Below are 25526 nucleotides of genomic sequence, written 5' to 3'. Positions count from 1 at the left end.
ATCTGCAGGCTTTGCGTATCGCTCATGACGTTTCCAGCCCGACTCCACACATGTGCCGTCATACCGGTCATATTGATCCACAATCTCATATGACTGATGTTCATGTTCTTCTGGCCTCTAGAACACAAGTCCGATTCTTTGACGTTTTGGAGGAAGACGAGAGACGTGGAAGAATCATGGAGTCACTGCCGGCGCTTTTCGTTTCTCTTCTCGGTATCGCAGATGGCGACGTGACGGCCATAAGACAGCATAAATACGGGCAATACGAAGCTCTAGAAAGAGGTTGGAGGATTTTCGCATGATAGATATGTGGTTCTGCGGATGCTGTTCTAGTGGGAGTGTGGAAGAACGCACATGTCTTTGTTACGTTGGTTTTTTTATTGAAAAGACCAAGATCTGGACAACGCACATCACACTTTTCATTATTGCCTTTTGGAAATCATGTTTTTGGAATGGAGAGGGTGTTGGAAGGAAGACAGAGCCGCAGGGGCGGTGCTTTTATACGTTGACCCGCCGGAAGGTAAGAGCGATGTCGGCAGGGTGATACGGCCTTTCGTACGCACAGTCGAGGAAAGACGAACATGTCCACATCGCTTGCTGGTTTTAAACTCCGGAGATTGTAAGAGGGTGTAGATGCTCCACTCCAGCAGCACATGGTGCGCATCCAGCGCGTTTTAGGTGAACTCAAGTCCTGTATAATATCGACGTATTTTGAAAAGAACTGATTGGAGTGACGCGATTTCGTAGCTCGCACTGGTCGCCACCTCCAACCAATTACTTATTCCCTTGAAGAAACAGAGGGAGAACGACATAGACTCGTGCTCCAGTTTTATTGGTTGCCCGATGGCAATGTGATATCACCATGCGATGGAAATAATGTTTTTTCTTTTTGACCGAAGCTGTCCAGACACATGCTGCCAGTCTCTCAGCATTTTGGTAAATCGCTAAGATAGAGTGGTGGACAGGAAGAAGAAGGAAAGCACACTGCGTAGGACGTTTATATACTTCTCACAGGCACGACTCGTTCACCAAAAGAACAAATCTGAAGAAAGCATGGCTCATCATTCCCCACATAGCTACCAAAAGATACCCCAAAACGCCGGCATGCTAGCTTCACGCCCGCACGACTTGCGCCCCATCCAGACATTACCTGGACTCCCAAAAAGAACCACATGGCTATATACCAAGCAAAAGCAATATTGACCTCGAACACTTCAAAGGCCACTGCTCGTGAACAAAATGAGGATATATACGCAAACACCTCGTTTCCTAGCCAAAACAACCAAACGCCCGACTCTGCGATGTACGCAAGCCACAAGGCCCGAAGCCAATCCCACATCTTGACCACCATGTCTACGATGTCTTGGTCTGCTTCTTTGCTGTTCCAATGTGCGTGTTGTGTACCTTCGTTGCGAATTTGAGACTCGTAATCGTCTCTTGGAGATGTGCTTGTAGTGGGCTGACCATGACGAACATGAGCGTTTTCGAGTTGCCGCCGAGCGAGTATTGGAGGAGGTATGTGAGCTGTGTAGATGTTAGTATGTGAGTCACTCGACATCAGCGCTGTGTAACATACCTTGGAGTTCCTGTACGGTACGTGTGTACCCTCCTTTGACCCAAGAGCGTTGATAACGTCACCCAGACAGCTCAAACTCTTGTTGATATTTTGCGTCTCCTTGAGACGCGCACCCTCAGCCTTGGAGTGCTCGAGTCGCTCAGATCCGGCAAGATCGACCAAGTTCAGTGTGCCTTCGCTCCTCTCACCGGTGATCTCGTTGGTTCCGACGAGTTTCAGGATGAAAACAGAGTGACTTCGGCTGGAACGCATGTTGGCCTTGGTAGCTGCTACCGTCCTGTTCTTGTCGGCAGTCATCAGAATCTCCTCAACACTCTTCGGACCGTCAAGCTTGACACTGACTGCGTTCTCAAGGATCGTTTGCTTTTTCGCCGCATCGTGTCGCACCTCTACCTTCTTCTTATCTAGATCCTCTGAGCGGCCAAGCAAGTCGTTGTATGTCTCGTTGTAGACTTCCAGGAAAGAACCTTCCATGTTGTATGTCCAGCCCTTCTCTTGTAATCGCTGCGCTTCGTTCCAGATCTGAGCGGTTGCACGAGGGATCATACCGTCAGCCGATGACATGGTGAACGTCTTTCCGGCTCCTGTTTGACCGTAGCAGAAGATGCAGACGTTGTAGCCATCAAGAGCGCTCTGCACAAGCTGACTGATCTCCTCAAAAACTTCGCTGTTCTGCGAGGCTGGACCAAACACACGATCGAAAGAGTAGGCATAGGCGGAGGTGATATCCTTGCCAGTCGCACTTTGCTTGCTTGGACCGAGAACTGCCACTTCTTTGCTGTCGGTATCGGTGTCAGGAAACGAGATTTGCGCCGGGTTGCGTTCTGTGTCATGGGTTGGCCTCACACGACACATAACTCTGATGTTGCCCTTCAGTTCCTGCACTTGGTTGAAAAGCTTCCGTCGTAGTGTTTCTTCTTGACGAAGTTTGTCCTCCGCTCTTTTCGCAGCCTCGATGGCATCGTCCATTCGCTTGTGAAGTTCGTTGAAGGAGTTTGCTTGCTGCTGGCTGTCTGACTCAAGGAATTTAATCTTCTCCATCATTGCCTTGTTTGCCGCATCCAATGTGAGGTTGTTAGTAGTCGATTCTGTAAGTTGTGCTTGGAGGCCATTCTTGAGCATCCTCTCACGATCGAGTTCGGATTTGACGTTGGTGAGCTCGCCCTGGACAAGTTGCGCTTCGCGGTGTTTCGTGTCTGCTTCCATAGCAGCCGCTCGGAGTTTTGAACCATACTCCTCCTCGATCTTTTGTGCTTCTTGTGCGCGCCTGCTTCGCTCCGACTCGGTGTCGGCGTCCAGCTTCTTCCGTAAGCCAGCTAATTCCTCGTTGTGTTCTTTCAGCAGCTTGTCGATCCGTTCGTCAAATTCGCTGCGCATCTTCCTTTCTGCCTCATCTCGTTCCCTCTGCATTCGGTCGGTGTCCTTCCGGTGCTGCGACTCCAAGTCTTCGACTTCGTTGCGTAGTTTTCGCCGTACATCGTCGACTTCGTATGTGTGTTTCTGTTGCATCATCTCGAGTTCCATCTTTACTGACTTGAAGCAACTTCGGGTATCGTCGAGCTCGGACTCCAAGCCTTTGTTGACGATTTCTAAGCGCGCGCGGATGGCCTCAAGTTCCGTGACTATCGGAAACGGCGTTAGCATGTGTGTAATTGACTGGAGGCGAGACTGAAAAGCAGATTTCATGACATACCGCGACTTTGAAGTTGTTGGATCGACTCCTTGTAGTCAGTAGCCTGTCGCACGTCTGTTTCCATCTTCTCCTTGAACATGCGGAAATCGCGTTCCATAGCCTCCATGCGGTCGTTGTAAAAGTCTGGGCAGCGATCGTTAGTGAAGCGATTCAGAAAAGGTGCTTGTGCTGATCTGCGCGGCGTAGATGGAGGTCGATACGGTGACGGGTCTACCTGCTGCTGCCGAACAGGTGTAGGTGTAGGCTGGGGAAGATGGGACTGGGGTTTCTTTGGCTTCAGGAAAGGATTCGTCCCGTTGTCAGAAGTCATACCACATCCGACTTGACTGCCACGCACGTCTGCCTTGGCCGTGCCCAATGTGAGCGCGCCAACAGCGGTGCAGATGTCGTCGCAGTCGGTGTCGGCGGGTTCTTCGATGACCGGAGTGACGGGGCGGAAGTGGGAAGGGGATGAGACCGCTCGCGGACCTGACACACGAGCGATTCTCTGTTCGGATACACTGAGTGAGGTTGTGCGCTTCTTCAATTGAGGAAGCATGCCACCAGGCACTCTTGCACTGGGGTAGAAATTCGTAGACATAAGAAATGGTTGCACACCTTTGCGCTCTGCTTGCTCACTGTCGTCATCGCCATCTCTGCTCAGCATTGCTGTCGCCGGACGCGGCCCTTGCTGATAGGACTTGCTCCTAACATGGCTTCCGTGGCCGTAGGCTGACTTTGGCCTCGCAGCCCCGGTAGTCTTGGGAGCTCCACCAACACTGCCACTGAGCGTGGAGGCGGCAGGATTTCTCGCTGTCGGCTTCGAAGTAGCGCGCGACGTGGACGCTGCAAGTCCACGTGCCAGGGTACCTTTGATGCCATTCGACGTCTTGGGCGGCGGGGGTATTCTTCGAGAAATCGGCTCGCCTGCTTGCTCTGCGAGCGTCTTCCGTTGCTTGAATGCAGGCTCGGGTACTGGGAGAGTCAGCGACCTGTCCGGTGCGACTGGTATGGAGAGGGGCAATTTACAGCCGGAGGGCTTGTGTTTCGCCGTGGGTATCGGCATTCCACTGCGTGCGTTCGCGCCGGCTTCGTGCAATTCGCCCAGGGCTTTAGGAGGCGGCGAGGTGATGTGGGAGAAGGTAGACGGCGGTTTGATGCCCGAGCGCTTCGCGATACCCTACAATGGTGTTGAGATTAGACTCGAGCCGGGCAAGGGATGGGGATACGTACAGTGTTCTCGTTGGCAGTATCCATGATTGAATTGTGTGTACCTACGTCTAGCGAAGGGAAAGATAACAGTAAAGCATACCCCGGCGCGGCCAAAAGCACAAGCGCGTCGTCGTTGTCGTTGACGTTGGTGTTGCGGATGTCGGATATCGATTGTTTGGGCCTGCGCTCGGACGGTAAACAGAGGAAGGCGCGATCCCTGTCATCGCATGCTAGTTTCGGTTAGCCGATGCAGCGAGAGCAACGCCCACCTGCATCTCGACAACTTGAGCGTCCTGCACTAGGTCATCACCAGCGTCAATTACGCCAGCCTTGGAGTGCGAATTACGGTCGAATATAGCCTTCCCGACGTCGGCTCGATCCAGATTAGCCGAATACGGCACGATATCAACGACCATATTTTGGCAAGCAGACGTCGAGGTTCAGTTCGACTCCGAATCGAACAATGGCTGCATCCTTCTCCATCCGAGAGCGACGCGTCGAGAACAGTGCAGAATTGCGTTGTGACTTGCTAATAGAGCTGCGCATGTGATGGCTTGCAACCCCGCGCTTCCAAGTTAGGCTTCTCTGCTTATCGTCAGCCTGGGGATCAGAATGTCTCGCCTCTTCAAGCCCGTCCCTACCTCTTCACATCTCGAAAAATGCCCTGAACATATCTTTTTCGCGCTCTATATAAGTTTATATACTAACGTCATCCCAATGGCCGCGAAGGAGCATACATTCAGCGCCGAGGAGTCGACGCTTTGCGAGAAATGTTCCGTCTTGCGCATCAATGACAGAGAACTAGCTGGCCACGAGGTTCAGAACGACGATGGAGAACAAATATTGAGTTTCACTCATAGGGGGTCATGCTTTAGGTCGCTGTCGCTGGATTTCACACATCGTGACCTTTTACCAGACTTGCCTTATTTGAGAGCTTCGGCTGAAGCAGGATGTGCGTTTTGCGCCATGCTACGCAGTGCCGCACTTGGAAAGAACTTGCTCGAACATTCTCAAGTCATATTCGGACTAAGCTATCGCTGGGAGTTCAATACAATTTCTCAGCGTGGAAGTTGCGCACTCGAAGCGATCATGCGAGTGGAACATGGTGAGCCTGGACGCAATCAACCCCCTTTTTGTACGTTCCAAGTCGACTGCAAAGAAGGTGATACTTGACACGATATTGTGGTCGTTCTGTCTGATTGTTCCAGGTGATTGCCAGATGTGGCTCAAGACAGAACTCGCCCCATGGGCCCAAACGTTGTGCGACGAAAATGTCGCTTGGATGAGAGGAATCCTGAACCGATGCGACGCTGAGTGCGGCTTAGTCTCAGCATCGAATTTCTTGCCAACCCGTCTTATCGACCTTGGGGACAATGGCCAAGGCGGAAGCATCTGTTTGATAAAGACTTCGGATGCGCGATTACAGCCATCAAGCGGTTATGCCGCGCTTAGCTATTGTTGGGGTACGGAAGAACAAGCTGCTCGACAGCTTACCACTACATCTGCGGTGTTGTCGCAGCGTCTTGACGGCATCCTCTTCGACGAGATGACACCCGTCATGCAAGACATGGTCAAGACAGCAAGAGCCTTATTAATCAGGTATATATGGATCGATGCACTTTGCATTGTTCAAGATGACATAGAAGACTGGGCACGTGAGGCCGAGCGCATGGGGTCGGTTTATGCGAATGCCTTTGTCACAATCTGCGCTGCATCAACTTCCTCTTGTCTGGATAGCTTCCTTGATCGACCTGCCGCACCAGTCCGCGTCGCCTTCCAGTCTTCGTTAAAGCCCGGTATAACCGGTCATCTCAACCTGCACTCTGAACGTCATCCGCACCGGGTACCAGGAAGTGACTTTGACGTTACCCGGCGTGGCAAAGACCTGAGATGTGGCGCATGGTCCCTCCGCGCTTGGACGCTACAAGAAGAAGAGTTGTCACAGAGACTACTTTACTTTGGAGCTCGACGAGTTCATTTCTCATGCCCATCACGAAGGATTACCGAAATGGAGCCTGCTTCATCGGATCATGTACCACTCTTCTCCCATCAATTGTGGCGGTACAAGCAAGGAGAGCCCGATGTAAACATTCTCAGAGATTGGCACGAACTTTTAAGATCCTATGTTGGTCGCCAGAGCACTAAGTCTAAAGACCGCTTTGCGGCGATAGCAGGACTGGCGAAGCTTATGGCCGAAGTAACTAAATGGACCTACGTCGCAGGGCTGTGGAAGGACGTACTACTTGAAGAGCTATTTTGGTACACTGGCCAATGGGACGACATTACTAAACAGCAACTGTTCGCACGATTGATAGCCAGAACGCCTGATACATATATCGGCCCTTCATGGAGCTGGACGCACTGCTGCTACGTGAGATTCGCAGAGCTCAATCCAACAAGGTCGAAAAACCCACGATCGCCCAGCTATAGGACTGTAGACTTTCGCTCTGAGTGTCATCACTTAGAAGCTATATGTGCATCTGAAGGTGCCAGTGCCAATCCTTACGGGCGACTCAAAGACAGCAAACTTCGCGTTGTTGGCAAAATCATCAAGCCGGACCAAACCTGGAAGCTGATGGGGGAGTGGAACACCCACCTAACGATGACGTACGGCCTCTACGTAGCGTACTGTCATGTGGATTGGAAAATGGATTATGAGAATATAGAGCTGGACGATCCAGGCGTCTCCCTCCTGTTACTTGGAAGTGACTATGGGCCGTTAGACTTTGAGTACCGGGGGGACCGAACCTTTGACGGCAGTGAAGGATCTCCGCGTATATTAGAGTTTAACGAGGCCGGCGAGATGACTGAAGAAAGCGTCCGAGCGTGCGAATTACCAGGCACCCGTAATGCACACGGGCTGCTCATACATCCCATTGACGGCGGCGCCAGATACATCCGAGTCGGTCGGTTTTGGACTACGCAAGTCGGGGCATTACTCCCATTTATAGAACGCCCGTTTGAAGACGTGGAGATCGTTTGAATGTGACTGAGAACGTCTAGCATTAATCTTACGCCGACAATTTGCTCATCACCTATCGCGGCCTCGAATGCTACAACCGTCCCCCGGCCTGCGGAGGACCCGTGATAATGTGATTGCTGGGGAACGACATGGGGATATCTCAGCAACCCCCATACCCGCGACGCTATCTATGACGAGCAACAGTGGCGGGAAAGCAGGAAAAGCAGAATTTGACACACACGAGATACAGGTCGTGGGCTCAACATTTCTCAGTGTACGATTTCTTTTTCTGACAGTTACCAACAAGCTTTGCTTCAGAGTATGCCGCACTAGAGGGTTCAGGCACGCGACATGTAGTATTCGGCTCCCCCAAATGTTTGATCAAGTACAAAATACGTCATACACTGCGCCTTGTGCATCCATATTTTCAGGCACTCTTAAAGATATCGACCCACAGCAGCACGAAAACGCAGTAGATCACAGTAATATCTTCAAAACCGGTTCCCAGTAAAATCAAATATACCCCCTCATCAAAACCTTCTGGCAATATCTCCAAACTATAGCCGGGAGGACGTTCTCCTGCCTTTGAGATCCCATTGATCATTCCCAGCAGAGAAAAAAGCCGAAGCCTTAATGGAACAATAGAAGGTGGTAAATCTAGAGAGATATATATTCATATCATATCTTGCGCACGCAGAAGCAGATGCTATGCTATCAGACAGCCACTAGGCTTTTACCTACCCGTGCCCTTCATCTTCCGTCCAGCATGCCTCTACACCATCAATCTCCCCATCCCATACCCCCGTCTACCGTTTCCTCCTCCCCCAAACCTTCAAAAATTCCACCTTCTCCTCCACCCCCAATCCAACCCTCTTGACCCTGCCCAACCTCGCCAAATCCTCCGCAACCCTCTCAAGGACCTGTTGTTCCTTCTCACTCACAACACCACCATCGCCATTAGCCTGACCACCAACATCGACATCCATACCATCACCCGCCTCACCATGCTTGCCACTGAACCCGTTCCTAAAGTCCGGTTGATCGAAGATATTCGCGTCGTAGCCAGATGCCTTCACAGAGCTCTGTTTCGAACTTGATGTAGAGCGAGACGGCGAGTCTTGGTTGCTACTGTTGTATACGCGCGAAGCGATGCGGACGCGCATTTGGTGGGACGGTTTGCTAAGGAGGCCCCAGAACCAGGAGGGGTAGCCGCCGGGAACGGGAGTTGTGACGTCCTGGGGTGTGTAGCGGAGGTTGACGGGGTAGATCTTGGTCTTGCCGTCTGCGCTCAGCAGGCTGGGGCATAGTGGGAGGATGCCCCTGCCGTTTGTCGTGGTTGTTTCGGGGAATACGCAGATTATCCTGCTGGGGTTCTCGTCGGTGAGTTGTTGGAGGGAGACGAGCTTTGAGGCGTCTGGTGGAGAGAGGACGGGCGGAGAGAATGCGTGTACTATCGCGCGGAAGAGGGTTATGCGTTCGACTTTTCGGTGGTGGGGGTATGAGCGCGTGAAGATAGGCTGGAAGATGCCGGCGAGGTAGAGCGGGTCGAGCGGTGACGTGAAGGAGGACGCGATGATTGTGCCGGCTTTGGGGAGGTTGTCTTTCGCAGAATGTAGCTGTCTATGGGATGTGTTAGCAATAGTTCGTCGCATTGAGCCTCGAGACTTCAATCGCTGTGAATGATTTGACATACCCTCTCTTGACACCGTCAACCTGCAAGTCCACCCACCATACGCCAGGGATGCCCAGCATCAGCCACAGCACCCCATACTTCAATCTTCTACCCACGGAAATCCATTCGAGAATGCAGAAGTATAATAGTGAGAAGGCGACGAAGAAGGGTGCGCGCACGCAGAAGAGGAAGAAGTATAACGGCTGCCAGATGATGCCGACGGGTGGTGGAGGGACAGGGAGGAATGGCGCTATAGCCGTACCTGCAGATACACTGTTAGCTATGGACTTGCTTTTGTGTCGCGAACGACAGGTAGTGGGTACACGTCGCTGGCGGGAAACGGCGACGTGTAGTAATGGGGTTTGAGAACCGGTGGCACTCTGGCGCAATCGCGGAGGGATTACTCAAACGTACCTTTGTCGCGGAATTGACTGTATCTCTCCATGGCGAGTGATGTCTAGCAAAGGAAGATGCAGATGTGGGCGTATTGTCACCGAGCCATGTAAGGCGAGGCCGATTTGCGGTAAACGCGAGCGAAATGTGCCTTGGCAGAATTGGGCACTTTCACACAGCGAGGCTATTGTAACGAAGCAAAGAATTGAGGGGCAGCGGTGCAGGTAACGGCTGGATAAGCTTCTTACAATGGAAGGGTCCAACGTGGCAAAGACGTAATGCGGGCTGAGTCTGGGGCACTTTTGGTCACGCGAGTCATGTATTTTCGACATGTGAATGCCAAGACCATCGTTCTGTTGGTTAGTGAACGTCATGGGTGCATGTGACAGTGCAGACAGGAGGAAGTCTTTATGGTACGACACTTCTAGAGCATCTAGTAAGATTCTAGATTGTGGCCTGGCTGTTGGAGTAGTATTGACTATCTAGAAACTACCTGCCTAGCATTCGACGGTGCCTACAGGCGCCGTTCGCTCCTGCCAAACTGTGAAAACACACCTGTGGACGTACATGAGGGAAGAGCAAACCAAGTCAAACGAGCACCACCAATACACGCTCCAGTCGTGGGATGAATAGACGATGCATGTCCCAGCCAGCAATGCAAACCAACAACAAAGCATACTGTACAAAGGAAATGGTATTGATAGTACTGCAACGCAACCCCGAAGGGCTCACGCGCCGCATATGTAGAAAGGGGGTATGTGCCAATATTACTGCTTATTTTCGCGGCTCCACAAGCCAAATCGACTCCGTTCTGCGCCGTGATCCCCCTGTTTTGTTGCGTAAAAGAGGAATGTGACTCGTTGCAGCTCGGGCGCTGGTGGGGGTGGGTATCGAAGCACATTGCGCCGAAGCCATGCTCGCGGCACTGAAAGTCAAACATGCAGTCTGAACCTGCAAGACGCTCTTGAACCGATAGTCTCGCATCTGCCCCCTCCAGACCGCCTCTCGATGCAGATTACAACTGATTACAAAGTACAAGTTGGAAGCCGCAAGAGCAGTGCTCCTACAGCTTCACCTCGAAGAAAAGTGATTATGTCGGCGCGGTGAAAAAGGGCATGCGCAAGTGTTCACTCATCACTGTCGTCTCAATTCATGCTTATAAAGCAACATCAAGCACCAGACTGACATCGCTGACCTGCTGGCCGGCAAGATCCTCAAGTACAGGTATCAGGTCGAGGAGCTCGTTGTCGTGTGCGTCAGAGAACCAGCTACTGATGGGGACGGCGTGTTGCGGGTGGAAGATGTACGACGTGGGCGAGTTATCGATGATGATGGTATCTTTGAGGTCGCGACCGATCTGTGAAAGATCCTGTAATAGGTTAGCATTGAGCAAGCGGAGACAACATTGGCAATCATACCTTGACGTAGTTGCCCTGGTGGTTGTAGCAACTTTCGCGGAACAGCCGGTGGTGAACAACGCCGTGGATGTCAAGTTGGTCGAGAAGGGGGTCACCGTACTAGTATCGTCAGTATGAAGCATGTGTTTGTGAGTCCATCGTGTGCTTACCTTTGAGACGGACGCGGTGAACACGACGACCTCGTAGAGCTCGCCAACCCTCTTCATAAACTGGTCAACGCCTGGTCGCTTGATGACATACACGTTGTGGTATTGGCCTTCAATCTCGACAGGGATGGTGAAGTCGGCTTGGTGCAGAATCTGGCTACGTTAGCAAATCGAAGCAAATACAGCGGCAGTGGAACATACCTTAAAGCTGCTGTGGACTAAAGTCTCATCCAGGTCGAGAACCAGGCACTTCTTTCCTTGGAACCTGGGTGCGATAGGTCCCAAAAGGTACTTCTGTTGCTCTGCCGCCTCCGCAACGTCTGCGGTCTGGTGCTGGACAGCGACCTGTCTCTCTGCCAGCGGGGGTGGTGGAGGAAGATCGACCTTGGGGTGCTCGGCCTCGGCCTCTGCGCTTGTCTCCTCTCCCTCTTGATGAACATCATTAGTCGATAGCGGCACATCTTTCATCTCAATGTCGTTGTCGATCTGCTTCTGCTCCTCGGTCTGATCCTGTATTATGCGCTCTTGCTCTGCTGACGGCCGAGGAAGTACCGGAGTAGCGGTGGGCGTAGGGTTTGTGATGCTTATCTGGGGGTGACCAGTCTGCAGGGTGCCGGGCTGGGGCGGGGAAACTGTGTCTGTTGGCTGCTTCTGGGATGGGCTTCTTGTCACGACCTGGGGTTGGTCTCCGACGGACGCCTGCTCGGTTGTGCCATCACCATGGCTGGGCTTGTCGGCGAGACCTGAACCTAATGTGTCGTTTCCCGTCTTCTCATCAAGTGGGTCTTTCGAGTCAGTGTTGCTCGATTCCGCAACAGTGGGTTCCTGTTTCTTGATGGGTGTCGACTGGGAAGTGCGTCCAGCGGGCACCTTCTGGGCCTGCTTGACATTCTCCAAAGGTGTAGCATCGTCGGTTGCGCGGGACTCCTTGGGTGCAAAGCAGGGCAGACAAGACAACAGGCCACCAGACTTCTTGGTCTTGCTCCGTGTTGATGCTGGACGGTTGGCCGTGGCAGGCATTGGGGGCACTTGCTCGTTTTTCTCGGAGGGGGCAGCGCGCGGGTGGGAGCGCTTGCTGCTCGCCGTGCTGCCTGCGCGTCGTTTGCCCATGAAGCTTCGTTTGGAATGCTTGGAGCCTCGCCCAATGCTCTCAGCGTCTGCTGCGGTTGCGCCGCTGAGGCCGGTGTTGGGAGTCTCGTTGGACTGCGAACCGGATCGCGGGACGTTCAAGAGGGAACGCTTCTGGGTCGAGTCACCTTCAGCAGCTGCAGTCGAGGGGCCTTGCGACGAGGATTGGCCTGGAGCGAAGGAGTTGGTGGCAATGGCGCTTTGCATGGCAGCTGCAGCGTGTTAGTAATCAAGTATTCGAGGACGTCAATGTGGTGGTAAGCGACAAACATACCGGTGCCGTTGGCGTGCTCCGACGGCCCTACTGCCTTCTCGCTAGACATGCGGGTTGCATCAGCAGAGAGCTGCGTGGGCTCGGTGCTCATGGCTGCGCGTCGAGTATGTCAGACAGGCAGCGCGCAGGTGTCGAGGGCGTAGTGATAGGCTCGAGGCGGGACTGAGGGCGCCCTGGGTCGTCGCGTGGTGGAACTCGCTCGTGGGTGGGAGCGGTGGCTGGCAGACTGGCTGGCAATGGCGTGACCCGGTCGCGATTGCTCAGATTGATGCGCGAGATGGAAGGAGCGGTCGCCGGTTCTCGCAGCTGGGGCAGTCGCTATCGTCGAGGGAGTCCGAGGGAAGGAGCGAGGGCGACGGGGAGCGAAGCTTGGATGCGCTGCTTGGGATGAGGCTGGTTCGCTAACGCGGACGGAAATGAGACGCCGTCTTTCACCGTCATCAGCGCCAAAGCTCCACAACAACTGCCAGTTCACTGCAGCGGCACGGTTTTCTCACTCTGTCTTGACGCGACTGCGCCTGTGTTTGCGATGCGGCTCTGCTGCTGCTCGATGAATACAATGCGCTCACTGCGACAGTCGTCTGGATAGCAGTATCGGGGCTGTGCAAGACGGCACACTCGAGCGTGACAGGGGCCCTCTTTATGGGGGACCCCCAATAACCACACCTCGCCCCTAGCTCCAATCGCCCTAGCAGCAAGCATGGCCAGGCCCATATACAATACCTACACTCCACGCTGCACATCTCCAAGGGCAGGACTATTCATCATTCATCTATCCAATCACGCCCGCGACCCCATCGCGGACGCGGCGTGTCACACAGGGAAATGACAGCCAAGCATCTTGCCCCAGGGCACATTAGCCATAGTCCGCAGCCAACACCTCCATTCTCGATTGTCTCTAGGCCCGAGAGAAATACGCTTTCGGGCCCTGCATAATCTCGTCTTCGCGAACCTTCAAGAGCGACCCATTCCCAGACCAGGCGACCGTTCGTGCGGCCGCATTTGCAGTTGACTCACGGTTAGGCGCCATCTTGCCATGGTACGGGGAAGCGACGTCGCGCCAACCTATCACAACTCACATCAGCCGTAAGACCCGATGCGCTTCTGCCGCCAGATGCTGGTCCAATATTGGTGCACCGGCATTATCCTTCCAGCGACGCGCAGCCCTTACCAGCCGACTCTCAACACACTCGTCATGTTCCTCGTCGTCGCAGACACTGCAGCGCTGGAGTCGTTGTTCTTGCTGTCACATGTCAGAGCCTGTCGTGTTCCACAGTGGCAAGCGCTGTGCAGGACGGCCCGTCGCCGTGCCGATCTTGCAGTTTCATGCGATGGGCATCCATGTCCGCAGAGGTCACGAGGTCACGAGGCCGACGTCAATGGTTTGCGTCTGCACGCTATCCGCTTCCCCCGCTGTGGTGGTGTGCAATATGCCTCGACGCAAGAGGCTCCCCGCAATGCGCGCCCACGCCGAACGACGCGGGTGAGGCGATCTACGCTCACAAGATCCGGAGAATACGAGCGGAGGATCAACCGACCGTTGAACGCTAATCTGTCTCTCGTACTTGAGACACGCCCCAGTCGCACAGGCAAGTGGTCAGAGTACACGTTTTCGTCACTGTACGACAGTTCTCGAAGTGCGTCCTAAATAGCGGCGTCGTTCCTGATCTCTCACATAGCGCACAAGGTCGGCATACGCGTGACCGGTCAGTATGCTCCCGCAAAGATGTCAAGCCTTCTCCCTATCGAGAAGGTCGACTTTGATTTCTTACAATTCTCCATTGTCATTTTCTCTGCTTCAGCTGCCTGAGGCACTGGCAGACGTTGTCTGTATCATTTGCTGTACGTTCTGTACTCTGGCTCGCCGTCGGGGCTGGTGGTCATGTCGCTCGTCGCTATGGCAGAAGCTTCTGTCACGTCATTCCTCTGGCTGAGCATGACCTCCAGTATAACTCGGTCGTTGTCCGGTGTAGGATAGAACCGGATAGAGATGCATGCGACTTCGGTGGTGTGCATAGGCTTCAGCACAGCTTCCCAGGAGCCCTATGTCGGTATCGGCATCCGATGATATATGCGTCTGGACATTGTTTCGCATGGTCGAACCCACGACTGTGAGTATGCTTTGGGCAGCTTCACATAGCGGACGCATCGACTCCATATAGCTTCCGCAGCAGACCAACTCAGTCTAGCGGTTTCCAGAAGAAGCTCTAGCGACGGCAGCCAGCAACGCTATGCTTTCGCGCACCAATCACGACTATTTTGTTTTCTGTTTTAGCTATTTGGGAAGACGATTGTCTCCATCTCAACCCAAAAGAGCTTCGGAGTTTTGGGGATCGGAGCCAAAACATCTGCCCATTGGTGTTTCGGAAGGAAAAGTGGGCATGGCGGCTGTTTCTGCATAGCGCACGTTGCTGATCTTGTGTTGCTTGTTCGGCTCAGCATCTCTAGTCCCAACTGCATGATCGTTACAAGATCTGTCATAAGCAATAGAGCATCTTGGCAAAGACCATGGGCGAGAGATCAGAGACCTCCTTTGATTGACTTTTGACAGGAGTAGCTACACATACATCGGGTTCAATGCTCTCTTGTCCAGACGGAAAGACTGGTCCCAAGTATTGAAGACATTATAGCCGATCAACACGTTGTAACATCTCTCTTTGGAATGCGCACAGCCTCGCTATTCGTATACAGCTTGGATCGGATAGGACATTGAGCCTCAAGCTTTCGGCGATCACGACGGCGAGGCGAAAAACGTGGAGTGTGGGTCGGAGCTCCGCATCTCACGTATGCGGCGTGGTAGTACAGTCTACGGGTCTTCTCGAGCGCAAAAGCAAGCACTACTGACGCCTCGAAGTCGGTACTCGCCCAACAGCCACACCGAAACAGCCGTCTTGCTTATGTCGACCAAAGTCAACTACGACTTGTGTCGTGAACTCACCCTGACAGTGACACGTCCGTGAGAATGTACTCCTAAAGATGACACCCGGCGGGGAGACTAGACGGCAGGCCAGTTTCGACGTATATGCAGGGAAAAAGCAGAGCATGAGTGATGCGAGGCAAGGTGTTTAAGATACATACGACAGCCATGCATTACTGAGATGGTTGATGCTGTGTGAGCTGAGCTGCCCAACTTCCACTCCTTTCCGTGATTGATTCACGTCGCCAGTTTCTCTCGACTATGGCGCTGGCTACTAATCTTCAACCGCTGGCTTATGCCGTGGCCTACGTTACCTTCTTTCTGGGCACCACCTCGACCTTTCTGAGGTTTTACAGTCGTTACGTCGATGAGAGTCTGAGGAAATGGAGGCGGGATGACTACTTCGCTGTGGTGGTTTTCATCTTCAGTGTCGCTCAGCAGGGTGTCTTGCATATGTTCCTCTACTGGGGATGCGGGCTGTAAGTACCGAATAGTTACCTTTTGTGGAGAAGACAGGACTAACCGTTACGCGCAGACATATGGACGCTCTTAATACCTTCCAACAACTGGAAATTGTCAAGGTATGCACCAAAGCAAGAGACATACTAGCCAGGACATCTTTACTGACCAAACACCTCAGTGGCTCTTTGTCGAGGAGATAGTCTACTACTCCGTACATTGGGTTATGAAATCGGCCTTTCTCTTCTTTTACCTCCGGCTTGCGCGCGAGAGTGCCGAGTTTAGCTATGCTGTCTACGCTGGCCTTGGTCTCAACACAATCGTGTGGGGATGCAACATGTATGTCCTCATGTTTCCTCACTCTCAATACCATGGAACTGACATCTGAGACTAGGCTTCTAGCTTGCATTCAATGCATGCCCTTTGATGAGATCCTACACCCTGGCACCCATCCCGATGCCTACTGCATGAACAAACTCATCGTCCTCCTGGTGCCATGTCTTTTGGTAAGCACAAACCATAGTCCATCACCCCGCAGACCACCCAACTAACCTTGACCCCCAACAGAACATTGGCCTAGACATGTACATCCTCCTTCTCCCCATCGCCATGCTCTGGAACTGCCAAATCAGCTTCCGCAAAAAGATCGCCGTCCTCAGCGTCCTCACCTTCGGCAGCATATCCGTCATCATCGCCACCTTCCGCCTCATTCCACTCCTCGAATTGGGATCTCAATCTGACGAACCCATTGACACATCCTGGGTTCTCGGCAAAATGATCATAATCGCCGCCCTCGAAACGCAATTCGCCATTGTCGCCGTCAACCTCCCTTCTCTCAAGAAACTCTGCACCAACTTCACCGGCGAAGAGAGTCTCGTTGAGGAACCGCAAAACTTGAGGTGGAAAGCGAAGAAATTGACTTCGCAATGCAGCGACGACTCTGACGACGACGAATTCTACGTCTCGGGTGGAAACGGACGCGGATACCATTGGCGCAAGAGCAAGGCTAGCTCGCATACCAGTTTCCGGACAAGCATCGCACCCAGTTTTGCCACGGATGAGGAATCGCTTCAGGCTAGTGTTGCTGTTGCGCTTCCGGTGCTGTGGGTCAAGAGTAATGTTCAGACGGTGAGGGTGGGTAGGGGACATGTGAGCAGAGGGCATGTGGTTAGGAGTCTGGTTAGATGTAGTATGGAGAGGGTCGAGGATTGCTTCCCCAGGGGACACTTTCTGAGGACGTATGGCAGGCCGGAGTCGAGGCGGCCAGAGAGTAGATTGCCGACTTGTATGGAAATATGATGTTTGTTACGATTGGATTGGAATGATGCTGTTTACTAGAGATTATGTGTAAACGACGGCATCGGCGTGTTACCTTCCCAGTATCATATATGGGATCTTGATGTTTAGCATATCAGGTATCGGTACCACCCCGAAAGGATATAAGGCTTTTACTACTATTTCTACTTCTCTTACCTGCTCCCACCCTCGCTCTTCTATCACTACACGTATACTGAAATTCTCCGCCCTCTCATCTAGAATATAACCAGAACTCGTGGCCCAGTGGTAAGGCGCTCGCATCATATCTGTGATTCCAGCTCAGCAAGGTGCACCTTGACTAAGGCGGTGGCCGCAGGTAACTGTGGTACCGTCTAATGGGTGGATGAGAGCACTCTTACTCGACGGTAACGACGTAGTGAAGAGGTTGGTGTTGGACACATCCGCTGGTAACAGTGTGATAGTGGTTCTGCGACTGCGAGAGACGTCTGTTCGAATCAGACCGAGTTCATTTTTTTGGTTATACTAGATAGATGGAGGAATGATAGGTAAGAGGGGTGATGGGGCTGTGCGGGTGTAGGTGAGGTTGTTATAGGGTTTTGAACGGAATGAGAAGGAATGACTAGAAGCGTCGCTAGGAAGAGGGATGCTTATATGCACCTTAGCTGCATCAAATTCATTTTAGTCTTCCCCATGTTTTGAGCCGCTGCGTCCCTAGTTGTCTTCTCGCGCGACCTCTTGATACCTATCTCAACGACCCTCCTACTTCCTGATAGGCTGCTTCTTGGGTGAAACACACCGTGACCCCACTGGATCAAGATGACTAACCGCACCCCTTCTACCATGACTGCAGGCGGAACTGGGAGCTTGCTGAGGACTCAGATCCGCTACATGCTGACCTGAGCTATCGCTAGAAGCTTCTCGAGAAAAGCCGAAATCGAAAGGATCCGGTAACTCCTGCGCATCATCGTCGTATCTATTGGGGCTTTCGGGAAGCAACGGCTGCGGCCCCGAGCGAGGAGGTTCGAGAGGCGAGACTGGTGACCATGGGTCGATTTGTTGTGGCGATGTTGGCGAATCAAAGTTGCTGGCTGATGGCAGTGGTGGAAGTGGCATGGGCTCGTTGTCAGGTGAGGGCGTCATCAAGTCTCTTGCGAGAACGAGCGCTTCGAAGAACCAAAGAGCACCGTAAGATGTCAGCGCAGCTCTATATACGTGAAAAGTTGTACTTACCACTCGATTGTACCCATGACAAGTTTCGCGACCCATAGTTTGAATAGATACTCTTTGTCGGCTTGTCGGTACCAACCTAGAAAGCACATGAGAAGAAGGTCGACTAACCAGAGTACGCCCATTAAGACGTGAGTCGCAAGATCGATCTTTACGTTGTAAATGCTTGGATACGCGACTCGGAATATGATGGAGCCGATGCAGACTGTCATTGTTAAGGTAGCCTCGTGGCAGGGTTAGCTGTGTATGTGGAATTGAACATTGAGACATACTAAGCCCATCGAGAAGAACAGGACGTCTTCTGGAAGGGACGGGTACAGCCAGGCGCTGAGACAGAGAACAGCGATCGCAAATGGGATCCGCGCTGTGTGCAAAACAACTGACTCTGTCCATCCAGCCTGAGGTCCCAGCTGAAAGTATGCTAGTATATTGCTCATGCTGGTCGAAGCGAGGAGAAGAGTTGGTGATGAAGCTCGAAGGAGACGCCTGTTAACGAGAATGCGATAATGCTGTTGTGAAAGATAGAGATGATAACGGTGAGTATAGCATTTTTGTACCAAACACTGTCACGGCTGCCAGACAAGACTCACATTTGTCTCAGACACTTCGAATACATGACCCTAAGCCTGGCCGATCTAATTTCCCAAATTGCTATCAAAGACAGCTGTGTTAAGACACCAGAGACACGGAGCTTCCACAATCCGATCTACATGAACTCGAAACGTTGCATAACTCTTGATCATTGTAGTTGAAAGCCTGCTTGTGCATTTAACTCTTCTTGAGGCATCTCTCCAGACCAGATCCCATAGCCTAGAATGTTGGCCATCGGCCTAGGTTGCGCGCCTGCCGTACGTGATATTCTATCTCTAAATAGCGTTCCATACGAAAAGTCCGGCCCTGAAGGTCAACAACAAGAGCCAGAAGATGTTGCAAGCCCAAGAAGACTGCGATAAGACCAACGTATAGGATGAGGACAGACACGAAGAAGCAGAAGAATGCAACTGCTGCCAGGAAAGCGATGAGCATTTCCGCGTCGACCTTGACTAAATCGCGCAGCATTGGTAGTCGGTTTGTAGGAACTGAGGGCTCTCCGTTGGGTTCTGTCGTAAGTCTCGATCGGAGATTAAGCGGGGAGATGATGTGTAGCGAGAAATCTGTATCAATAACCCCCAGAGTCATATATGTTCAGTCCTTTGTTTGCTGCAAAACAAGCGCGCGCAAGTGCAGTCAACACCTGTTGCATGTGGAACGTCACAGAATAGCCTTCAATGGCGTAACAACTGTGATTGCGATCTCCTTTGAGACGCGTCGCGAACGCCGTAGCTGCCAAGCCGTGACGACTCGCTGCTCGGAAGAACTGGTGGGATTCGCGATCTAGAATCACTTGAATGTGATGGCATGGCAGTAGAATGAGGAGTAAAGAGTATGCTATCGTTTCACTCAACTTCCCTAGATGTGCCCGCCTCGTTGCGCCACGCGCTAGTGGCGTGTCTAGCTCACGCACAGACTCCTCCACCTCCTTTCCCGGACTGGTGTCTTCGGATCTGTTCTTCCCATCACCAAAAGGACGCGCCGCGCACTAGTGACGAGGCTTCGACAACAAATCTTATCCAAACAACCGTCTGGTCAACGTCAAAGTCAAAGTGCAAGTCGTGCCGCGGCGGACGCGCCGCCCCACGCTTCCCGTCCTTGGCTTGACCAATGGCATCGCAGAACGTCCTCCCTAAGGTGACAAGCTCAACCACAAGCAAGCATGTGGATATAAACGCGTCCCAATGGTTTCATCGTCCTGGGTATTCACAGAAAACTACGGAATGAGCGGTAGGTAGCGTGGCTGCTTAGTCCTCCGCATTAGGAAGTCCAGACTTGGATCGCGTGTGATGAAGCAAACGATGGCGTCCGCGGTACACTACGAACTATGAGGATGAGTCGGTTGTGTCGTTCCTATATGTAGGTGGAAATACGCCTGATTAGGATTGCCGCGAGACGGTTCTGCGGTTCTCCTCCCACATCATTCTTTTCCAACAGTCACTCGTTTTCAACATGCTTACTTTCTCTTCTTTCTTTGTTGCTGTGCTGCTAGGCGCCATCGGCAGCAATGCTGCGCCACTCATCCAGGAGCGAGGTATGTTGGTAGTGCGACATCTCTGTCGTTGCGTAGCTGACGGGTGACAGGTATCGCACCAAACCTTCTGGGCAACTTCAAGTTGATGGAGCAGTATGCGTCGGCAGCATATTGCTCAAACAACTATGACTCCACCGGAGATCAGATTGAGTGCTCCACTGGCAACTGCCCGCTCGTTCAAGACGCAGACTCTACCACCGTCATCGAATACAGCCGGTGAGTCTAATCCCAGGCCCCGCAGACGTCAAGTTTCAGCAGGTGTTGAATGGCCATGAACGATCCAGAAGCTAACAGCATACAGAGAGAATGCGATGACCGATGTGACGGGCTTTGTCGCAGTCGATCATACGAATAAACTCGTAGTTGTCTCCTTCCGCGGCACTCACACCATTGAAGACTGGCGTACGAACCTCGACTTCGGCACCACTACAACAGATATCTGCCCAGGCTGCACTGCCCACCGCGGCTTTTGGCAGTCCTGGCTTGATGCGCGCGATAGTGTCTTACCCGCCGTGCAACAAGCAACAACCGCCTTCCCTAGCTACAGGATCACCGTAACAGGCCACAGTCTGGGAGGCGCCGTCGCTACACTCGCCGCCGCCAGTATGCGCACTGCTGGCTACAATGTCGCGTTGTACAATTTCGGATCACCCAGGATAGGAGGAAGCAAGATTAGCTCCTACATCAGCAACCAGCGTGGTGGCAACTTCCGCGTCACGCACTGGAACGACCCCGTTCCTAAGATGCCGTTGTTGACCATGGGATATGTTCACATCAGTCCTGAGTACTACATCAACAAGCCGAGTAGACAGCCGGTATCGGCTGGCGACATCCAGACCTTCGCTGGTGCTGCCAATCTTTTCCAGGGAAACCAGGCCTGGTTAATCATGGATGTCGAAGCCCATCGGTGGTATTTCGACATGGTGTACACCTGCGGAGCGAAGAAGTCGAAGCGTGGAGCTTTGGAGATGAGGGGCGTCGAGGGCAATATGGAGGTGGTGACTACGTTCTGATACCCCGGATAATTACAGGTGTCTTCTTCAACGTCCGGTATAATGTATATTATGTCTAATGCTCGATTCCTGTCCAACCTCCCCTTCCTACAAAATCTTCAACTCCTTCATCGCTTTCAACATCTCGTGCTAACCTTCCGGTAACAACGCTCCGCTCATGGTCTCGACCGCGTACGAGGAACGAGTTGAAGCCTCCAGTCCATTTCCCCCTTCCTCTGCCGGAGGCATCCGGACTAAACCCGCTACTCTGCCGATCGAGTTGGAGAAACCACCGCCGTTGGTGTACCGACCCAATATCGTTCGTCGAGCCCGGATATGCATTGGTGGTTCGTGTTTGATCATCCTCTTCTGTGTCGGTGTCAAGATTTTGATCCGCTACTTCATCGTGTACGGATGCGTCCGCGATGCTAGCTTCGTCACTTGAGGTCGCGGGGGTTCGTGTTGCAGAGCTACGCTGGGATCGTCTCCTTCTCCGTCTCACTATCAGCTTTTTGATTATCTCATTCGATGGGAGGCGTAATATGACCGTGTAATTGTGTGGCAATCGTGTGCCGTGTAGACGTAGGCGTATGTATAGAGTCTTAAAAGCTGCTACCAGCTTTGAGCTCTCCTGGCACTGTCCGTCTGCAACCTCGCTACCCTCATTTGCCGCTTCATCGTCTTCTGTTTCGTCATCATCCGTAGTCTGTGGACTTGGCATCCCGTTCTTTCTCTTCCTGGGCAAGATACTATAAGTGCCGGTATCCCATATAATCAGGCTTCCAGTCTTTTTGCTGGCACTCTCGATCAGGTGGTTCCAGTAGTTGTGTACTCTAGTTTCGATCGCCATTCTGCCTATGCTCCGCGAGTTGGGGTCACCAGGAAGTCCTTTTGGAAGGGCGAAGGACATCGAGCTCGTTTCTGAGAACTGAAGACGGAGGTCATAATGTACTCCCGCAATCGGATGGTTGTGTTGATGAACGACAAAGTGGTGACCATAAGGGTTGGCGTTAGACTGGTAGAGAGTGGCAAAATCATCGATTGAGAGTCTTGGTACATCAAGTGCTGTGTTCCTAGAGCTTCTCACCAGGTGGTTTCTGAAGTAAGTAAGGTGATCATCAATCTTGACCTTGCCGGCTTCTACTGCTGCTAGCGCGGGTAAAGGCTTTGCGAAAGTTGGCGTTGCATCTAAATGCGCATTTGGTTTTGAATTTGGGCTCCTGATGTCTGCCTCAGACGTTCTTCGTCGCTTTGAAGGCCGCGGTGGCGATATGTCGCGTGCGAGACTTGCCGGTAAGCCCATTGCGAGTCTGGCGCAGTTGACAGCTCGCTGTCACCTATAATCAGGCTTAGGAAAAGCACGAATCCCACACGTTCATTCTTCGCCCGGTCGTACTCCTCAACATTGTAGGCGATGAGGTTGGCGTTCGTTTTGTGACTGCGATGCGCGTTGTAATCGCAAAACGCCGCGACGAGGCGATGACGTCACTTACCCGCGACATCCAACTCTAGACAACACGAGCATTCGAAGTGATGTTAATAATCGTACGCGCAATCGAAGAGGCAGACGTCGGGATGCCGAAAGCGAAAGATCCGGATCGTGACGAGAAGCATACACGCGTGTGCGAGGTGTGGGGTCCCCGCAACAGCCGAGGTCTGTCATTGGCTGTCGGCAAACTTCCTTCTTCCTGCTCGGCAGACCTGCCCAAACAACGACCATACCTCAACGTCAACGCGCGAACACAGGCACGAAGAGGTTAGACGGCACCCATACTCCGGACACGATGAGGTTGAACGGGAGACGCAGGCTCCACCGATGGGGATCTGGTCGTTCTGGGGTGTGGATCAGTGGATCAGCGGAGGAGATGGCGTAAAGTCAAAGGTATAAGTATCCCTATTGCTCTATCCGATGCTGGTCGCGATTCTGGACTCCCCTCATCATATCCTGTTGTATCTTCGAATTATTTAAAGCTACTTCATAATGTCTTTCGATACGGAGGTTCTCATCATAGGTGCGGGCATGAGCGGCCTGGGCCTCGCTGTCCAAATCATACGCAAGTACGGTCTTCGTAACTTTGAGCTCATTGAGAAGAGCGACGATGTCGGTGGCACTTGGTTGGCAAACACATATCCAGGCTGTGGATGCGATGTAAGTTGTTCCGCGTCCAAACAGCTATCGGTGCCGAAAATTATGCTAAGCTGACTAGGTTGCCTCACACTTCTACTCCTACAGCTTCGCGCTGAACCCAGATTGGTCGAGAAAATACTCCATGCGTCCTGAGATTCAGGCCTACTTCCGCTCTGTGGCCGAGCAGTACAAGATCGTGGATCACGTCCGCTTCCATTCCATAGTGGAGAAAGCAGCTTGGAACGATCTCGACAACGTCTGGGAGGTATCTATCTTGAACCTTCACACCAAAGAACGGACGACGCGTCGAGCGAAGATACTTGTCTCGGGTGTGGGCTCACTCTCAGTGCCTAAGCAGTGCGATCTTCCCGGAGTGGAGACGTACCAGGGCAAACTGTTTCATTCTGCGCAGTGGGACCACAGTTTCGATTGGAAGGACAAAGATGTCGTCGTACTTGGTATGTCTATGTATATTGGCTCGTCAGTTATGTGCTTACAAAGCCCCAGGCAATGGCTGCTCAGCAACTCAATTTGTTCCTATCATGGCCAACGAGCCCAACCCCGTGCGTAAACTCACACAGTTCGGACGACAAGCGCAATACCTTGCAGAGCGCCAGAACCCGTACTATTCGAATACCTTCAAAGCCGTGATGCGCTACGTACCACTAGCAATGCGCCTCTACCGTGCGAAATTCTACTACGACATGGAGCGCGACTGGAGTGGTTTTGACATTGAGACCGGGCGCAGCATCCGCCAAAACCTGGCCAAGGAGAATGAAGCATACGTAAAGAGCATGGCGCCGCCGAAGTATTGGAGCGCGCTCATTCCAAAGACCGAAATCGGGTGCAAGCGGAAGGTGTTGGACACAGACTATCTGAAGACCCTATGGAGAGATAACATTGAGCTGGTTGCCGACGATCCAGTGGAAAGAATCACCGATGATGGCGTGGTAACAAAGAGCGGTCGCGAGGTGAAGGCAGATGCCATCGTGCTTGCCACCGGCTTTGCAACACAGCAGATGCTTTGTCCGATGGAGATTGCTGGGCGTGACGGACTGCGACTGAACGAATACGTGAGTTTACCACAAATTGCCGCATGAGACCTATATACTGATGCATATCGTAGTGGGATAAAACCTCACAAGGCGTCGCGCAAGCTTACTTCGGTACGGTGGTCCCGCAATTCCCGAACTTCTTCATCCTTATGGGGCCAAATACCGTCACCGGCCATCTCAGTGTCATCTACACTGTCGAGTGCCAGATCAACTTCACTCTCCGGCTGCTAGAGCCCATCTTCAAGTCACTGCCATCATATCGGTCGCAATCATTCATTCCTCAAATGCTTTCACCACCACCGGCGACCGTAGAGGTCAAGCCGGAGGCTGCGGTCGCGGACTCGCAATGGACACAAAAAGCAGCAAGCAAGCTGGTCTGGAACTCAGGTTGTGTAAATTGGGCTGTAGATCCGAAGACAGGTCTTAATAATAGTAAGTGGGGAGGGTGGACGTTGGTGTGAGTCCGTGCGCTAACGCTGTCAGTGATGTACCCTGACTGGCAATTCCTCTATTGGCTCAGAAGCATCTTTTGGAAGAAGGGTGACTTCGTTTATCGGAACGAAAAGACGCGCGAAGAATTTCGACCGGGTACTACCAAAACTATCCTCTGGCTGGCTACTGCAGGAGCACTTGCTGGCGGTGCCTTTTTCAGACGGGATTGGATCCAAGATGAACTGCCTCACCGGCTAAGGAACCTCGACGCGAGGACATTGGTACAGAGCCTGAAAGCCTGAAAAATGACCAGATGAGGGGGTGAGTCAGCGCATGCCTGGATGGGACGCCAGTATCATTATCTAGGTCACCCACACCTCCAGGCAACAACATCGTCCGACCAAGGCAAGTAGGATGCTCATGAGACGGAATAGATGATCCTTTTTCTACCAATGGTACT

At 52.5% G+C, this 25526-nt stretch overlaps 6 protein-coding genes across 6 annotated transcripts; 3 read left to right on the top strand and 3 right to left on the bottom strand.

Moving 5' to 3' along the window:
* Nucleotides 1-1353: 1353 nt before the first annotated feature.
* Nucleotides 1354-4505, bottom strand: J4E87_002925 (uncharacterized protein; the record flags this gene model as incomplete). The annotated part of the gene is made up of 4 exons (XM_049374559.1): nt 1354-1524; nt 1577-3198; nt 3270-4428; nt 4482-4505. 4 exons carry the CDS (start codon nt 4503-4505, stop codon nt 1354-1356), a joined length of 2976 nt encoding a protein of 991 aa, XP_049235550.1.
* A 3723-nt stretch (nt 4506-8228) lies between these two features.
* On the bottom strand, nt 8229-9539 carry J4E87_002924 (uncharacterized protein; the record flags this gene model as incomplete). Its single annotated transcript, XM_049374558.1, has 3 exons — nt 8229-9042; nt 9116-9344; nt 9509-9539. 3 exons carry the CDS (start codon nt 9537-9539, stop codon nt 8229-8231), a joined length of 1074 nt encoding a protein of 357 aa, XP_049235549.1.
* A 1104-nt stretch (nt 9540-10643) lies between these two features.
* On the bottom strand, nt 10644-12544 carry J4E87_002923 (uncharacterized protein; the record flags this gene model as incomplete). Its single annotated transcript, XM_049374557.1, has 5 exons — nt 10644-10856; nt 10906-11004; nt 11055-11204; nt 11253-12391; nt 12454-12544. 5 exons carry the CDS (start codon nt 12542-12544, stop codon nt 10644-10646), a joined length of 1692 nt encoding a protein of 563 aa, XP_049235548.1.
* A 3296-nt stretch (nt 12545-15840) lies between these two features.
* On the top strand, nt 15841-17103 carry J4E87_002922 (uncharacterized protein; the record flags this gene model as incomplete). Its single annotated transcript, XM_049374556.1, is given in 5 exon segments — nt 15841-15849; nt 15865-15951; nt 16011-16151; nt 16397-16963; nt 17050-17103. 5 exon segments carry the CDS (start codon nt 15841-15843, stop codon nt 17101-17103), a joined length of 858 nt encoding a protein of 285 aa, XP_049235547.1.
* A 3274-nt stretch (nt 17104-20377) lies between these two features.
* Nucleotides 20378-21472, top strand: J4E87_002921 (uncharacterized protein; the record flags this gene model as incomplete). Its single annotated transcript, XM_049374555.1, has 3 exons — nt 20378-20459; nt 20510-20675; nt 20761-21472. 3 exons carry the CDS (start codon nt 20378-20380, stop codon nt 21470-21472), a joined length of 960 nt encoding a protein of 319 aa, XP_049235546.1.
* Nucleotides 21473-23432: 1960 nt separating this feature from the next.
* On the top strand, nt 23433-25368 carry J4E87_002920 (uncharacterized protein; the record flags this gene model as incomplete). Its single annotated transcript, XM_049374554.1, has 5 exons — nt 23433-23600; nt 23659-24037; nt 24087-24652; nt 24706-25066; nt 25118-25368. The coding sequence occupies 5 exons, from the start codon at nt 23433-23435 to the stop codon at nt 25366-25368; spliced, it is 1725 nt and encodes a 574-aa protein (XP_049235545.1).
* Between the last annotated feature and the right edge of the window lie 158 nt (nt 25369-25526).

Source organism: Alternaria ethzedia (genome assembly GCF_023757985.1).
Source record: "Alternaria ethzedia strain BMP 0044 chromosome Unknown scaffold_5, whole genome shotgun sequence".
In the NCBI taxonomy this organism is placed as follows: domain Eukaryota; kingdom Fungi; phylum Ascomycota; class Dothideomycetes; order Pleosporales; family Pleosporaceae; genus Alternaria; species Alternaria ethzedia.
The sequence above is the reverse complement of the archived record's forward strand: the minus strand, read 5'-3'. Positions and strand labels throughout refer to the sequence as shown.